Source organism: Nycticebus coucang, chromosome 10 (assembly GCF_027406575.1).
Source record: "Nycticebus coucang isolate mNycCou1 chromosome 10, mNycCou1.pri, whole genome shotgun sequence".
Lineage (NCBI taxonomy): Eukaryota > Metazoa > Chordata > Mammalia > Primates > Lorisidae > Nycticebus > Nycticebus coucang.
The window spans coordinates 105624658-105640720 of NC_069789.1; the positions used below are offsets into that span (position 1 = coordinate 105624658).

At 52.8% G+C, this 16063-nt stretch overlaps 1 protein-coding gene across 1 annotated transcript; it reads right to left on the bottom strand.

Moving 5' to 3' along the window:
- Positions 1-25: 25 nt before the first annotated feature.
- On the bottom strand, positions 26-15858 carry DCST1 (DC-STAMP domain containing 1). The gene is made up of 16 exons (XM_053606874.1): positions 15798-15858; positions 15429-15554; positions 15263-15337; positions 11165-11293; positions 10701-10840; positions 9740-9956; positions 9510-9653; positions 8899-9020; positions 8342-8499; positions 5928-6027; positions 5720-5815; positions 5462-5588; positions 4378-4494; positions 3795-3937; positions 3514-3627; positions 26-624 (listed from the first exon to the last, which is right to left on the bottom strand). The coding sequence occupies exons 1-16, from the start codon at positions 15856-15858 to the stop codon at positions 373-375; spliced, it is 2121 nt and encodes a 706-aa protein (XP_053462849.1). The 3' UTR covers positions 26-372.
- Between the last annotated feature and the right edge of the window lie 205 nt (positions 15859-16063).

The following is a 16063-nucleotide window of genomic DNA, read 5'->3' on the forward strand; positions in this document are numbered from 1 at the left end:
ACCCACCTCGGCTCCGCCCTCCACAAAGCCCCGCCCCTGCCGGGCCCTGCATTAGACGCAACCTGCCGAACGCCGGCTCCGCAGCTCTGCCGGCTCTCTTGCTTTCGTCCGCATTCACTATGTAGAGCAGGGTAGGAGCGGGGGCCGGTCCGACCGGCTTGGGCGTCGCGCTTTCATCTGGCCCCGGGTCTGGACCCCTCCCTAGTGTCACCTCTGTTTTCCCACCTAATGTCCGCGGCGAGCCAGGGTTCCCGACCACCGGCCCACAGCGCCAGGCGCACTTCGGTCCCCGACCCACGCAGGGCGCGCAGCAGCAGCGCACAGGGAGTTTTATTAAAGAGAACGGGGCGGGAGCGCGAGCCCGGCGCCCCTTCACTCGGCGTAGGTGGTGTCGTCGTTGCTGTCACTGAAGGCGGAAGAAGAGAGCTCCTCGCGGGGTGTGCAGGCTGGGCAGCGCTGCCGCATATCGTCCCAGCACGACGGGCAATATATTGCCCCGCAGTCCGGCGTCTCGCACATGCGGGACTCGGGCGTCTCAGGCTCCAGGCATACCACGCAACGCGGGCGCAGCCAGGGCCTCAGCAGTGGGCAGTGGCGGTACAGGACGTCCGCCAGCGGGGGGCGCTGTGGGGCGAAAGAGGGGCTAGCGGGGCTGGACAGAGCTTTCTGCCTGAAATCTAGGGGCTTTGGCGACGCCCACGTGGACAGGGCTGCGTGGCTAAGAAGACCACCGAGGAGGCTGGGGCAGGTGGATAGTCTTAGCTCACAGGTTCGAGACCAGCCTGAGCTAAAGCGAGACCCCCGTCTCTAAAAATAGCCGGGCGTTGTGGCGGGTGCCTGTAGTCCCAGCTACTTGGGAGGCTGAGGCAAGAGCATGACTTGGGCCCAAGAGTTTGAGGTTGCTGTGAGCTTAGATGCCATGGCACTCTACCGAGGGCGACAAGTGTGACTCGTCTCAAAAAAATAAAAAGGCTCAGCACCTGTAGCTCAGTGCTTAAGGCGCGGGCCACATACACCAGGGCTGGCAGGTTTGAACCCGGCCTGAGCCTGCCAAACAACAGTGACAACTACAACAACAACAAAATAGCTGGGCGTTGTGGCGGGCACCTGTAGTCCCAGTTACTTGGAAGGCTGAAGCAAGAGAATCGCTTAAACCCAAGAGTTTGAGGTTGCTGTGAACTGTGATACCACGCACTCTACCAAGGGTGACATATTAAGACTGTCTCAAAACCAAACCAAACAAAAAATCCCGAGGGAGCATGCTATGGCAGTGGGTTCTTGGGAGCCCCTGCCCCACTGCATGGTGGAGCATGGGAGGACACCCCTTCACCCCCTTTCTCCCAGGGGGAATGTCAGCAACTACTTTCCTGAAACCCCCATTATTGGTTCTATGGTGAGGCTGAGAGATGAGTAGGGCATGTAGACTGTCTCTATTGTTATCCCCACTTTACAGAGGGGTAAATCTCAGAAAGGTGAAACGATGGTCCCAAAGGCACACAAATAGTAACCAACCAAACTTGGCTGGACCCCTGTGCACTCATTACAAATCACAAGTCCACTTCATTATTCACTCCCCCACCCCCATACCCTGTCTCTCCAGGCCACTTTCTTAGGTTACACTTGGTTCAGGAGGCCCCTCTGCCTGCCTGCAGGTTGAACTGCTTGGTTTGGCCTTCAGAGCCTTCCATAATGTGGTCCCTTTCTAGCCTCTGCTCCACTTTACCCCTCTTCCAATGCTGTCTCTCGTGTCAGCTTCCCCTTAGACTAGCCGTGGCACTTGGCATTTCCTGGACTCTGAGTCTTTGCAGTTCCCTCACCTTGTAATGAGCATCTGCACATTCAAATACAGCTTACTTCAGGACCCTGTCAAGGAGGCCCAGCATGTTCTTGTTTGTTGTTTGCTTTTTCATAACACATTCATTCGTGCCCCTATTGTGTGTCATGGAGGCTGGAAAGAGTGTAGGCACCAGAGGAAAAGTTAAGCAAACACAGCCTCACTTTTATGAACTTTGTGTAAGAATGGCTGCCACTCACTGTTTATAATATCTGGCCCTAGACTAAGATGCTATAAGGCAATGGTTCTCGACCTTCCTAATGCTGTGACCCTTTAATACAGTTCCTCATGTTGTGGTAACCCCCAACCATATACAATATGAGGAACTGTATTAAAGGGTCGTGGCATTAGGAAGGTTGAGAACCATTGCTGTAAGGTATTTCAATCAGTAATTATATAAGGCAGATAGTGTTATTATCATCATTTGTTTTTCAGGTGAGAAAACTGTTACTTGGAGGAGTGGTCACTTGCCCAGAGTCATGTAATGACAACAAGCACATACATAGGCTGGGCATGGTGGCTCACGCCTGATCCCAGCACTCTGGGAGGCCAAGGCAAGTGAACCCCTTGAGCTCAGGAGCTCAAGACCAGCCTGAGCAAGAGTAAGACCCTGTCTCTACTAAAAATAGAAAAACTAGCTGGGTAGGGTGGCGCCTGTGGCTCAAGGTGTAGGGCGCCAGTCCCATATGCCGGAGGTGGCGAGTTCAAACCCAGCCCTGGCCAAAAACCACAAAAAACCCCCCAAAACTAGCTGGGTGTGGTGGTGGGCACCTGTAGTCCCAGCTACTTGGGAGGCCAAGGCAAGAGGATCACCTGAGCCCAGGAGTTTGAAGTTGCTGTGAGCTGTGATGCCACTGCACTCTAGCCTGGGTAACAGAGTGAGATTCTATCTCAAAAAAAAAAAAAAAAAAATGCAAGCACCTGCATGGAACTCTTGCATGCCAGCACTAGGAGAGTAAAACTCATTTAATCCATACAACGACTTGATGGAATAGTTAACTCCGTTCTACGGTAGGGAAAAGCTAAGACATAGCAGTTAAATAATGTGCTAAACATGAAACATCTGTCCTGGTAGTAAGAGGTGTGAGGACTCAGAACCCAGGCCCTCTGGCACTAGAGCCCAGTAACTAACCAGCACTTTGTTCTGCTGTCTGGTGAGCAGGCTCTACAGATCTGTCCAAGCAGATGGAGAAATAGGTTCAGTGAAGACCTTGGCCAAGGTCACATAGCTTAATGAAGAAGTGTGGACTGGATCTAGTTTTTCTGATTTTGTGCTCTTTCTATATACCACATGCCCCTGCCTGAGGCCTCCCCTCCTCTGAACTGCCCTGAGCTTCTTGTCTGCAGCCCTCTCAGTAAAATCTGTGGCTTTGCCTTGAGCCCCTTGTTTCTGATGAGCTACTCCTGCTTTTCCATTATAAGACTATCAGATCTGAGTCCCCTTTTGGCCTGCTTCCCAGTGGTCCACTGGGTGTCTTAGGCTGGGCTGAATCCTGCAATACAGATATGGACACCCCTGCCTTCCACGGCCTGGATAACTGGGGCACTTAGCAAATGTCAACCAGGAGCGAGTAGGTCTGGGACCGCTGGTAGCTGCTGGGTGGAATGAAGGAGCTGCCCCTCTCCCACGGTTCTTAGGCCCAGCCAGGAGCTGGCCTGAGCGTGCAGGCCAGACTTACCTGAGTCTTTTGCTGTCGTGCCCGCCTCACGATGGCAGCCCTCCTCAATTTGGTGAAGGCTGCTCTCTTCTTCAGCAGGTCATTGTAGAGGAACAGGATCCGCTTCTTCTCTCGCTGGAGGCAGGAGGGGGGCCAACGATAGTGACAGTGCTGAAGAGAATGGCATTCCCTCCAGGTGGAGTTGGCGGGGAGCTGGGTGTAGTGTGTGTAAGTGTGTGTGTGCGCGAGTGTGCCTGTGCATGTAGCCATGTAGGAGTGGAGAAGTCTAGGAAGGGGCACACCTTGGGGAAGAAGAAGGCTGCAATGACCCTCCGGAGTCGGTAGCCAAAAGCCTGTAGCAGGCAAAGACATACTAGCAGACCAGTTGGTAGCACAGCTCTCCAATAGGCCCTGGCATCCAGGCCCACAGGCTGGGGCAGGCAGGCTAGGGGAGAGGATAGGCCCATCAGGGGTCTGGTCAGGGCTAGTCTAGGCCTAGAGCAGCCTGGGTTGAATCCCCATCCAGTGGAAAGTCCCCCTGCTTTCCTCCCGCCTGCCCCTTGCCCTTTAGCACCATGCCATCAATACTGCAGTCACTGCCATGAGGCTGATCTTGATAATTTCCACCATGGCAGAAGGTTCTATAGGATAGTGCTGCTCTAGAGGGCTGGGACCCTCCAAGCCCCAAGACCCCAGCCTCCAGATTCCTTTACCTCAAGCCTGACATCTCCAAGCATTCACAGATGTGAGCCCTGCCCTTATTTCTCCAACTTGAGCTTGCTGGGCTCAATCTCACACATCCAAGGCCCAGTCACCAACTCTTTACCTTGGAGTATTTTGACCCTTGCCCTCAGTTCCTCTGATCAAATCTTCAGCCTCACTCACGCATGTTGTTTGATTCCATCACTGTTTCTGAGGAGGTGTTCAAGGCCCCAATGGTTTTCCTGAGAAGCCGGGCGAGCATGGAATCTCCCTCAACCTTCACCTCCAGTTTGTGGCTGCCTGAAGCCATGAGTGCAGTGTGGGGGAGTCAGAAAAGAGCTGGAGTTAAGGGGGTGAGGCAGGATAGGGGCTGGGTGTTGAGGAGGGTCAAGACACACAGATACTTCTTAGCTGCACAGGGTAGTCCACCACTTCACTGAGCCCTAAATCCTCCTTATTGTAAAGGTAAAGGTTAACTGAGCCCCCCAGTGATAGTTGTCAGGTTGCAAGACTGAGATTTAACCTTGAGGACAGGGAGGAGCTAAATCACAGAAAATGGAATGGAGGGCTGGGCATGGTGGCTTATACATGTAGTCCTAGCATTCTGGGAGGTTTGAGACCAGCAAGTTGAGACCAGCCTGAATTAGAGTAAGACCCTGTCTCTTAAACAACAACAACAACAGGCTCAGGCGGCTAGGGCGCCAGCCACATACATAGGAGCTGGCAGGTTCGAATCCAGCCCCGGCCAAAAAACAGCCCTCAGCTATGGGCTTCCTTGAAGCACATGTGACTGATCCTTGGGCACTGTGGCGGGCACCTGTAGTCCCAGCTACTTGGGAGGCTGAGGCAAGAGAATCACTTGGGCCCAGGAGTTTGAGGTTGCTGTGAGCTATGACACCACAGAGTGAGACTGTGTCTCTGACCAGTGGCTCATACCTGTAATCTTAGCACTTTGGAAGGCCGAGGCAGGTAGATTGCCTGAGCTCACAGGTTCGAGACCAGCCTGAGCCAGAGCAAGAGTTCGTCTCTAAAAATAGCCTGGCATTGTGGCAGGCACCTGTAGTCCCAGCTACTTGGGAGGCTGAGGCAATCACTTGAGCCCAAGAGTTAGAGGTTACCATGAGCTATGACATCACGGGGGTGACAAAGTGAGACTCTGTCTCAAAAAAAAAAAAAAAAAAGAATGAGGTGGGTGATTGCATAGGGGGTGGTGTTGCCTGGGGGCTGTCTCTCCAGCAGGCCTGGGACTTGCAGTGGGGAGGCTCACTGTGGAAGGAGTACTGCAGGAAGGAGTGGTGGCTGATGGTGTCGAAGATGGAGTAGAGAGCACCATCGAGTCCGCACAGCACCAGCAGCAGCAGCAAGAGGGGCAGCGTCTCCAGGAGCTCCTTTACCTGCCCAAAGAGCAGCAGGGTTGGGTGTGCTGCCTGCCTGGGGACAGAGCACAAGCTGGTGCCTTTTGCCTCCACCCTCGACTTCATCCCTGTAGTTGCATCTAGAAGCCTGCTCCTCACGTCATCCTCACCACATTTCTCATTTCCGGGCCCTGGATAGTGGGCTTCCAGGGGAAGATGAAAGTTTTCTCCTCAGCTTTGCGCAGTGGCAGCAGTGTCGATTTGCCCTAGAAAAACATGTTCACAGTTAGGAACCCAAAGGCGTGATGCCATGCTCTCCTGGACACGAAACACAGGACACACAGCAAGGCATCCTTGGGCAGGACCATGCCTGCTCACCAGCTGCTTCCTGCGTTCATCGATCTGACAAAAGTAGGTGCTGATGTATACATTGTCAAAGCGAATATCCCGGTTATAGTTGTCCATGTAGGAGAAGGACCTGTGGATGGAAGGGCAAGGATGTCTCTGTCTCTTCCTGTAGGTTCTCCTCACACACCCTCAACTATGGGCTTCCTTGAGGCACATGTGACTGATCAGACAGCACTCACTGAGCACCACTTACATCCTCAGCACTATGCGAGCAATAGTGATAGCAAAGCAACTCTGCCCCGCCTTCCACACAGTGGGTGAGGCAGGACTTGGAGGCAGGCATGGCCAGCCTGTGCAGGAGGGAGTGTGTGCCCATGAGGTAGAGACAGGCCAGCAGCCCACAGGAAGAACAGCATGCAGAGGCACAGACGTGGGAACCTCCTCAAGGCTGCAGGAGTCACCTACTCCACCGTGATTCCCTTGTCTACCTCTTGAGTCCCTGCCTCTTGGCTTTACCTGCAGACGGTGGCTTTACCAAACCACCATCTTTCTTCCCTTAGCACACCCTTGCCCTGCCCTGGCCACTCTTGACCACAGTTGTGTTGTGTGAGGTGTGCGTGCGCCCGTGTGTGCGAGTGTGTGCATGCACTCAGGCGAGCATGCGTGAATATGTAGCTTTCCTTTATTATCTCTCAAAGGCCCACATACTGCTTCAGTTTCGTAAGGAAGAAATGTTAATTGTTGGAAATATGTTTAAAACTGTAAAAGTACAATAAGTAAACGCTGTAAAGTGTGAAACATAAGTTCCAACGCTATTGGTTCTGGGGCCCCATAAAAATCACTCTTTGCCTTTAAAATAGAAACTCTGGGCTCGGCGCCTGTGGCTCAAGCAGCTAAGGCGCCATCCACATACACCTCAGCTGGCGGGTTCGAATCCAGCCTGGGCCTGCCAATCAACAATGACGGCTGCAACAAAAAAATAGGCGGGCGTTGTGGCGGGGGCCTGTAGTCCCAGCTACTTGGGAGGCAGGGGCAGGAGAATCGCTTGAGCCCAGGAGTTGGAGGTTGCTGTGAGCTGTGATGCCATAGCACTCTACCCAGGATGACAGCTTGAGGCTCTCTCTCACAAAAAAAGAAAAAGAAAGAAAGAAACTCTGTAACTAAATGCAAAGTCTGTGAGCGCCCCCTTGTGGAGGGACCCATAGTGGCAGTGCCTAAGTTTCCTGAGCCAATCTACCTTCCCACTAGTTATCCTTCTAGTGAGTGACCTCAGCCAGGCTGAAAGCCTGGAAGTGGCTCTGGCCTCTGGGTCTCCTTCCTCCCCTCCTGAGCTGGTTCTGAGACCTATTTGCACCTTTCCTGCTTCCTCCTCCATTTCAAGCCATCTTCCTGCCATACCCTACCTTGGCCAGGCTCTTGACCCAGCCTGTCCTTGCGTCCAACCTGTCCCCATCCATCTTGCAACCAACCTCAGTTCAGGGCCTTCCTGCAGAACCTTCCATACTATTTTGGTTATGCCTACTTCAGCCCTGTCCTCCACCCCAGATTCTGCCCTCTACATCCTACCATCCTTGCCCAAGGAATACCCTTTTTTCCTTGACCATTGCTCCCTAACTGCAGCCTTACAGAATCCAGTTATGGCCCTTGCAGGAGCACCTCCTCAGCTCCCACAGCTGTCCTGGTAGTCCATAGTATGTCCCTTGAACCATCTCTGTCTTGTGGATGTCTCTGTCACCACTCCCACTAGCCCATGAACTTCTTGAGGACAGGAATATGGCCCCTTCATCTTTTCCCCTCCATGGCCCCAGAAACACAAAGCCACTTATTTGCAGTCACTCTGGGCCCCACAACAGGGGCAGACAGAGAGTAGCCCCTGCAGTTGCCCCTTCCCAGCCCCTGCCCCACCCCTGGCGCCTGGGGGTGGAGACGGAAAATAGAGGGTCTAGAGGTCAGGAGGGGAGCAAGAGCAGAGAGGCCTAGGCTGCCCAGCTGGATGCTGGACTGGGTGGGGTTGAGGACTTTGTTCTAAATGGTGGGAAAGTAGCTGCCAACACAGCAGGCAGGAGAAAATGAAAGCATATCAGATGATAAAAATGGCACAAAGTCAGAGCCAAGGGGAATATGAAGGGCAAGAAAAAATCAAAAGTCAAAGCTAAATGTAAAAAAAGCCAGTTTTAGGATAAAGGCTGGAAGGAGGTGGATAAATGAAGACATTGCCCTTTCAAGATGGTGGGAACATGGGTAATGTTTCTTCTGACAGAATGTCCACTTTTCCTTTAACTCTGTATAAACAATGAACCTAACTTAAGAAGGCAAAGTTAAAGGGAAAAAAAAATTCTGGTTCAGAGTTGGAGATGGGATCCTCAGTTCCATCTTTATCACCTCCCTCCAGGCAGGGCCCCCAGGGAGGGTGAAGGAAGGGCTGGGCTGGGGTCGTGGCTCACGCGTGGAGGACCAGCAAGAAGGTGCAGGACAGCAGTGCATGCAGCAGCTCCAGGGCTTGCTCCAGCCGGGCCTCCTGGCGCTGCACATACTCCCGCACCTCGGTGCTCACGGCCTCCCAGCTCGTGTTGAGGCCCAGCATGGCAGCCTGCTTCTCTTCCTGGTGGAGGCCATGCACAGGTTCAGCCTGTAGCAGTCTTGCCTGACCCACACCAGCCTCTTCGTGACATTTCTCCCCTGCAACCTGACTCATGTCCCCAGGACCCTCCCAGGATCTCCAGGAGTTGTCCCTTCTGCTCCCTACCCTCTCTGACACAGTCTTGCTCCCTTGCACCTGTATCAGCTGACACCGGCTCACACCTAGCTGACCATCTCACTGCATACCGGGCTGGCTTTGTGCCCTCTCAACACCAACACCGTTTCCCTGCTTGCCTTCCTCCCCCACCCCGTCCTATCACCTCTTTCCTATGCCCTTTCATTTGTACTTCTCATACCCTATTCCCTAATGCCCTCCTCCCACTCTCTATCGTCTCCCCCAACCAATGCCCTTGCTTCCTACCTTGAGGTCAATCCTGGCTGAGAATTCCCCGTCTAGGCTATGGACAGATTGGTTGATGGAGTCATAGGTCTGCCCAAAGTTGCCTTCCACTGGGATGCGACCACGGCACCAGGTCTCCATCACTGGTGGACACGTGGGGCCAGGTAAGGGCTCCATGGCCAGCCACCAGGCCCCCGCCTGGCTGCCCATGGCTGTCCACCACACTGAGTCTTCCTCTCTCTGCTCTCTTTGGATCCCCAGGAGCCAGCCTGTTTACTCCTTCTCCACCCTTCTTAATCAAAAACAGACACTAATAATGACTGCCAGTGTCTTAGAGCACTCCCTCTATGTGCTAGCTGTTACCTGCATTAACTCCTTAGATCCTCAAATACCCCTCATTGGATAAATGCTATTATCGTGCCCATCTTTCAGATGAAGAGATGAAGCCAGTTTTGCTATAACTCACCTTGGTTCACAAAGCCAGTCAGGGGATGGGCTGCCTGGGAGGGTGCTATGTCTTCAGAGCTTAGGTCCTCCCACCTGACTGCTTTCCTGTGCTACACCTCCCAGTGAGCCCCAAGGACTCAAATCCCTGGCCCTTGTGTTCCCTGCGCTCCTGCCACTGTGCTGACCCTTGGCAATGCTACAGAAGAATTTGAACTTCATGGGCAGACAGAGCAGGTGATTGAGGAGTGGAACCCAAATGTGTTGCATGCACTGTTCATGCTTCTTGTCAAACCAATGGCGGCAGCTGAGTATGGCTTTGTTCACGACATCTACAGGAAGGAGAAAGGGATATTAAGGTCCCCCACATCCTAACCTAGAGCCCCAGCCCTGCCACCTGCCCGGGAACACCCCTCACAGGAGCAGCGCAGCTTAGTCTTCAGCTCAAACATCTTCTGTGTTGAGAGGTGGACTCTGGAGGCTGGGGCTTGGAGGGTCTCTACACCTTGGGCTGCCTCCTCTGTGTCTGTGACATTCTCGGGTGTGTAGCCAGCCTCGCTATTCACCTGGGCATCCAGATCTTCAAAAGAAGTGGTGATGTTCTGAGTCTCTGCTTTCAATGATTCTTTGCTGCCCTGGAATTGGAGGAGGAGAGAGAGGGACGACAGGGTGGCAGGTGGGGATTTCTGCTGCCTGACAGCCTGTCCTCCCAACAATGGCCAACTTTATGCTCTTACCACAGGCCTACAGGGAGCCTAGGCCCTGAGACACAGCCTCTCACCTCAAATTTCCCTCCATCCATAATCCAGGGAGCTCCCCCTCTCCCCAGCTGCCTCAGCTATGCCCCAGATCTTAACTGCACTCGTGTCCTAGGTTCCCACTTCCTCCTCTGGCCTCCCATCCCAGATTCTTACTAGTTAATGATGCCCCAGATCCTTGGACTCACACTTCAACACTAATCTTTTAGACTATGCCTTCTGAATTCCCCAACTTCCAAACCCCGCAGCCCCTATCTCCCTAATTCTCCAACTCTCCAATTCTCCCAAATCCCCAATCTCTAGCCCTCACATACCCAGTTCCCAAGTCCCCTGGTCTTCAAAAATCCTGAACTACTCAAGGCCAAGGCCCCCAATTTTCCTGTGCGTTCTATTTTGCTGCCTAGAGTATTGCTCACTAGGGGCATGTCCCAGTAACTGGGAAGCTCTCCTGGCATTTTGTGTCCCAGGACCAGGATACGTTCTACAATGCTCAGAAACAGTTCTGCAGAAAATGCCAGCAGTATCCTCACTGGGAAACTGTAAAGCCAGGGTGACTGTTCCCAGCTCATGCCAACTTGGTCCAGGGAGAGGAACCCCAGGCTGCCTATGCAGAGTCCTGACCAGAAGGTCCTTGAACACGGCTCGCAAGGGGGCTGTGGAGATGCGCCATGCTGCCCGGGTGTTGTTGACCTGCAGTTCCACAGTGCAGCCCAGCGATGATATCACGTTGTTAAGGTTGTGTCGCAGATTGGCCACTGGCCCTGGAGGAAGAGCCCTGGTGGGTCACCTCTCTGTAGAACCAATGCTTTCCCAAACCTGCCCCTCACCCTTGCTCTGTATTCAGTGACCATCTTCTAGAACTACACCGTGACAGGGCCAGGTCTGTGAGAGGTCATCTCACTCAACCCTTGATTTTTTTCACTCATGTAAACTGAGGAGGCACAGAAGTGGGGAGGAGCTCTCCTAGGGACACACAGCAATTTGGAGCAGCTGGGATTAGATCCCACCTTTTCTCCTTCCCAGGCCTGGCTCCCATTGGATGGCCCACCCAGGGTCACTAGCCAGCGCCCAGGGCATACACCTACCTTCATAGATGGCAGCCAAGGCGTATCCCAGGACAAAGAGCCTGCCCTCTCTGCCCAGAATCTTGGGTATCAACAGGAGGCTGGCACAGCGGATGTGAGGAGAGGTCCCCCAGCCTATGGCCCCCAAGCCTGTCAGGAGAGCCCCCAAAGGTAGTAAGGTAGGTGTAGATGCCACCCCACCCATTGTGCTCACCACAGCACCCAACTACAGCAGTCCTGGTTGGAGCCACCACTGTCCTGCCTCTATGTCCATTCACATGGAACCTGATAGGCTTCCTAGGCCACTCGTTCATTCATTTGCCTCTTACAGAGCTCAACTGTGTGCCAGTCTGGAAGGGCGTGGAGAGATGACAGGAAGTTAAAAAGCAGCAAGTGTGGGCGGCGCCTGTGGCTCAAGGAGTAGGGTGCCGGTCCCATATGCCGGAGGTGGCGAGTTCAAACCTAGTCCCGGCCAAAAACCAAAAAAAAAAAAAAAAAAGCAGCAAGTGTGTTGGCTCAGTGCCTGTGACTCAAGCGGCTAAGGCACCAGCCACATACACCTGAGCTAGTGGGTTCGAATCCAGCCCGGGCCCGCCAAACAACAATGACGGCTGCAACCAAAAAATAGCCAGGCGTATATAAGTGCCTGTTTGAATTGTTACTATTGTTAAATAAAGTTTGTATGTTGCATTTAATAAAAAAAAAAAAATAGCCAGGTGTTGTGGTGGGCGCCTGTAGTCCCAGCTACTTGGGAGGCGGAGGCAGGAGAATCACTTGAGCCCAGGGAGCTGGAGGTTGCTGTGAGCTGTGATGCCACAGCACTCTACCCAGGGGGACAGCTTGAGGCTCTGTCTCAAAAAAAAAAAAAAAAAAGCCGTGAGTGTGTGCATAAGAGATGCTTGTTTGTGTTAGGGAAGGACACTAACATGTTTCATGTCCAGCACGGAGCTGTACCTGCCCTAGGTGATGATGGAAGCAGAGAGAGCAAGACCAGCATTCTTGAAAGGAGCGTGGTCAGAGGAGCAGCCAGAGAGCACCTGCAGCTCTTCCAACCACTGCCTGGGATGTTTTCACAGTTTCACATGTGTCTCCTTGTGGTCTCTGCAAGGAGACAGGGAGCTCCTTGAAGCTCATAATCCAGGAGAGAGACAGATGAGTAAACAAATGACTGCAACGGGATGTGCTAAGCACACAAGGGAGGTGCTTTCAGAGAGCTGTGGGAGCCACGAAGGGAGGAGACGTTTCTACAAGGAGGGGTGGGGCTGGGAGGCTGGACAAAGAGATGATGAGTCAGCTGAGCCTGGAAGATGAGTAAGTGTTGTTAGGAGGTGCCGATGGTATTCCAGGCCAAAGGAATAGCATAAGCTGCTCAGGGAAGCTAGAATATTTCTGTGTTGATGGAGTGTTCATCCAATGATCGCCAAATCAAATCTCAAATCTTTGTACTTCCCTCCATCTCCACCATCCTCTTAGAGGATGGTAGCCTCATCATCTCTCACTGGGACTGTACCCTTCTAACTAGTGTTCCTGCTTTCTCTCTTGCTACCTTATACTTCAAATTTCACAAAGGAGCCAAAATGATCTTGTAAAAGCATACATTGGATCATGTCCCTTCCCTGCTCCAAGCCATTCAGTGACTTTCTATCACATTTGGGACAAAATCCAGACTCCCTTAACATGGCCTACCAGCCCTCATGGTCTGGCCCCTGCCTACCTTCCGAGGTGATCTCATGAGACTTGGCCCTTCACCCACCACGTCCACCTACACAGACTGTTGCTGTGCCTTGGACACGCCAGGCTCCTGCCTCCTCTCAGATCTTTGCCCCGACTGTGCCCTGCCAGGAGCACTCCTCCCTAACTCTTCACATGGCTGCCCCCACCTAGTCAAACAGGCCTGTGGCGAAACCTACCAAGTGCCACCCACAGTTTTTTCTGCCTTTCTCCTCACTAATACAACTTGGGTTTTGTTCAAGAGCAATAGCCTGGCCCTGTCCTGGCTCCTGGGTAGGGGGGTAAATCTGGATCTGTCTAAACCAACTGTGGTATAACACGGCATTGAAAGGGACTTGTTCGGTGGTCTTGGCCTTCTGGCCAAAGACTCAGCTGAGGACAATAGCTGACAAATAGTTACCCAAGGTACTAAAGAGAGGGCCCTGGCACTGCTGGTGTCTTCCTTGGGCTCACCAAAAGAGCACACAAGTCTTTCACTCTTGCCCAGCCAGTCCACACAGAGAGCAGAAACGTGAACATCCTGGCAGTGGAAAGAAGCGTCTGGGGGGAGGGGCACAGAGAGTCTGTGGAGAGCATGGGTGTCACATGCGAGAGACTCCAGGGTTCCAGGGCTCCTCAGGGACTGGCACTACAAGAAGGGGAATCTGCCTCATCCCTCCTGGGCTGGACCACTGCCAAGCCCTCAAAGGGTCACCCCAGGGCTGCCCCCAGAGCATGGGAGTCTGGGGGGCGTTTTTGGGTTGCTAGGCAGGGCCTCTCTTGCATGAGAGCATGGAGACCAGTATCATCTCTCATCAGGGCAGCCACACAGGGTCCTGCTTTCCCTGTGTGGCAGGGTAAGGATGTGTGCATTTCCCCTGGGATGGGTGGACATTTTTGAGGGGCAGCAGACCTGAGTTGTCTGTGAAGTTCCCCTCCAAGAAAGCAGCTTGCTTGAGGGACAGGTCCAAAAGTAAGAGGCTATGGGTGGCCTGTAGGAGCTGAAGGGGGCTTCATTAGAGATCAGCCAAGTAGGACTTCCCTTGGCAGGAGACTGGGCGATGCCAAGTTCCTCATAGAGCCTCCAAAGAGACCATACGAGCCCACCAAGACAGCCAGGCAGTGAGCACCTGCCATATAGAGGGCACCACCAATGGAATTATAACAGCATTAATGACTCCAGACTTTTGTCCTTTTCCCCCTTATTCTTCTAATCTCCTTTCTGATATCAGAAGAACCAAAAAGGGAAGGAAGTGGAGAAAAAAGTGAAAGAGCAGGTCAAGGCCCTTTCTCTATAGCAAGGGATTGGGCCTGGGCCAAGGGGTGAGGGTAGGGTGAGGAGGGAAGATGCTTGAAAATGGATCTGAGGTTAAAATTTTGATGTATAGAGTAGGTTGGACCTCTCAACCCCTGAAAATAAGTTATAATTACAGAAGCAGGGGTAGGTCTTCTAAAGGAAGATCACCAGAAAGCTAAGCATCTGTATGAAAGGTCATCAACAGGAGAATATGTCTGAATATGGCGTCAGAGCAAAAGTGTCCATCAGGATTCATTCAACAAACTGATGCTGCTGCTAATTCCATCCCCTTGCCTGGGGTAAGCTCAGGAAAGGACACGTGTTGCAGTTCTGACCGAACAGTTGGGAGAGGAAGTCTTCTATGGGGATTATAGGGAAGTTTTCCTTGTTCCGTAAAAAGACATGAGAAAGGGATGTTCTATCCTCTCTTTTCTGGTGGTTGACATTCTTATATAGAGATATGATGTTTGGAGTTGCTGAAGCCATTTTTTGACCTGAAGAGGAGTGGGTGACAGGCCAAGGATGGCAGAGAGAACAGAACAGGAACCCAAGTCCTGGGTGTAGTTAGTGAGCTGCCCATCTATTTGTTTTTTTAAGGGAAGGGGTCTTGCTCTTGCTCAGGTTGGTCTTGAACTCCTAAGCTCAGGCAATCTGCCTGCCTTGGCCTCTCAGAGTGATAGGATTACAGGCGTGAGCCACGGTGCCTGGCCTATCCTTCACTTATTATCTAACTCTCTTCACTGGAATGTAAGCCCCAAAAAGCCTGAGTGCTTGTCAGCCCTGTTCATGGCTGACCCCTCAGCAGGTGCTCAGTAAGTGCAGGTGAAAGAATGAATGAATAAAGGAACAAACTGAATTTCTTAGGTCGAGAGAGAGGATTATGAAGGGTCATGGGGTCTGGACTGTATCACATGGACAAGGGAGAGTCCCTTAGATGGGAAAGAGTTCTAAAGGACTTTGTTTTCTTCCTTAAATTGGAACCCTTTTCTCTCTTGATGTCCCCCTAAAGCCCAAAAGGGGGCTGAAGCCACAGGAAGCTCTGGCACAGACAAGCTCTGACTCCTTCCTGGGCATGTGAGACAGGCTGTGTTTGGCCTTTGCCCAGTACTGACCCACCAAGCTGTACAGCATCAGCATCTTCTGTTCTTCTTGGATATTTATGGGGTTCACCAGGAGCTGAAAGAGACCTACAGGCACAGGGTGAAGCCAAAGGTCAAAAGTTGGGTCCCAGCCAGAGTCTAGCCCCTGCCCACTCATACCTTTTGTTTCCATACTCACCAATGGCCAGGAGCCCCCCAGTGCCTGCCCCCAGCAGGAAAGCAGTGACAGGAAACTCGCCCAGCTGGCGCCACAGGAAGCGGCTGCAGGAGACTGGCAGCCCCCAGCTAAGAAGCTTCTGCACCGCTGGGAGGGGACAGTTGCTCTCAGTAGCCCACTCCCCTGGTTGGGAGGTAGCTTGTGAGATTAGGGGTTTGCAGGAGGGAGAGAGGCCGGGAGAGGACCCTGAGGAAATGAGTCTAGGCTGGAGGGGGCCGCTGAGTGAGAGAGGTGGAAGCTGGGGGACTCCCCAGTGGGGGAATGTGTGTGGGACCCATGTAGGAGATGGGACAGAGGAATGGGGATGAGGTGAGACCTCTGCTGACTCACTGGAGTGCGGCAGCCTCCATCTTTGCCTTTTGGTTCCATTCTGATAATGTTTAATGTCCATGAGTCTGTTCTGGGAATGACCCTCTCATCCCAGAAGGCCCCGTGAGGATTTCCTTGGACAGGAGGTTCTGGTGAGAGGAGAGAAGGGTGCCTGTCTCCTCAGTCTCACTCGCAGCCTAGGCCTGAGCCCTGCGTCTTTCATTCCCTCTGTTTTGAGATGTGGAGAAGATTAGACTCCTACCTATCCTGACACCAGTCCTTGGAAC

What these genes read in the sequence shown, in the direction of transcription:
- DCST1 (XM_053606874.1), bottom strand. Translation starts at nt 15,858, where the DNA reads ATGGACATTAAACATTATCAGAATGGAACCAAAAGGCAAAGATGGAGG. An exon ending in TGGGGGGCTCCTGGCCATTG is followed by an intron (nt 15,338 to 15,428) that starts GTGAGTATGGAA and finishes CTGTGCCTGTAG; the next exon opens with GTCTCTTTCAGCTCCTGGTG. An exon ending in GACTAAGCTGCGCTGCTCCT is followed by an intron (nt 9,654 to 9,739) that starts GTGAGGGGTGTT and finishes TCCTTCCTGTAG; the next exon opens with ATGTCGTGAACAAAGCCATA.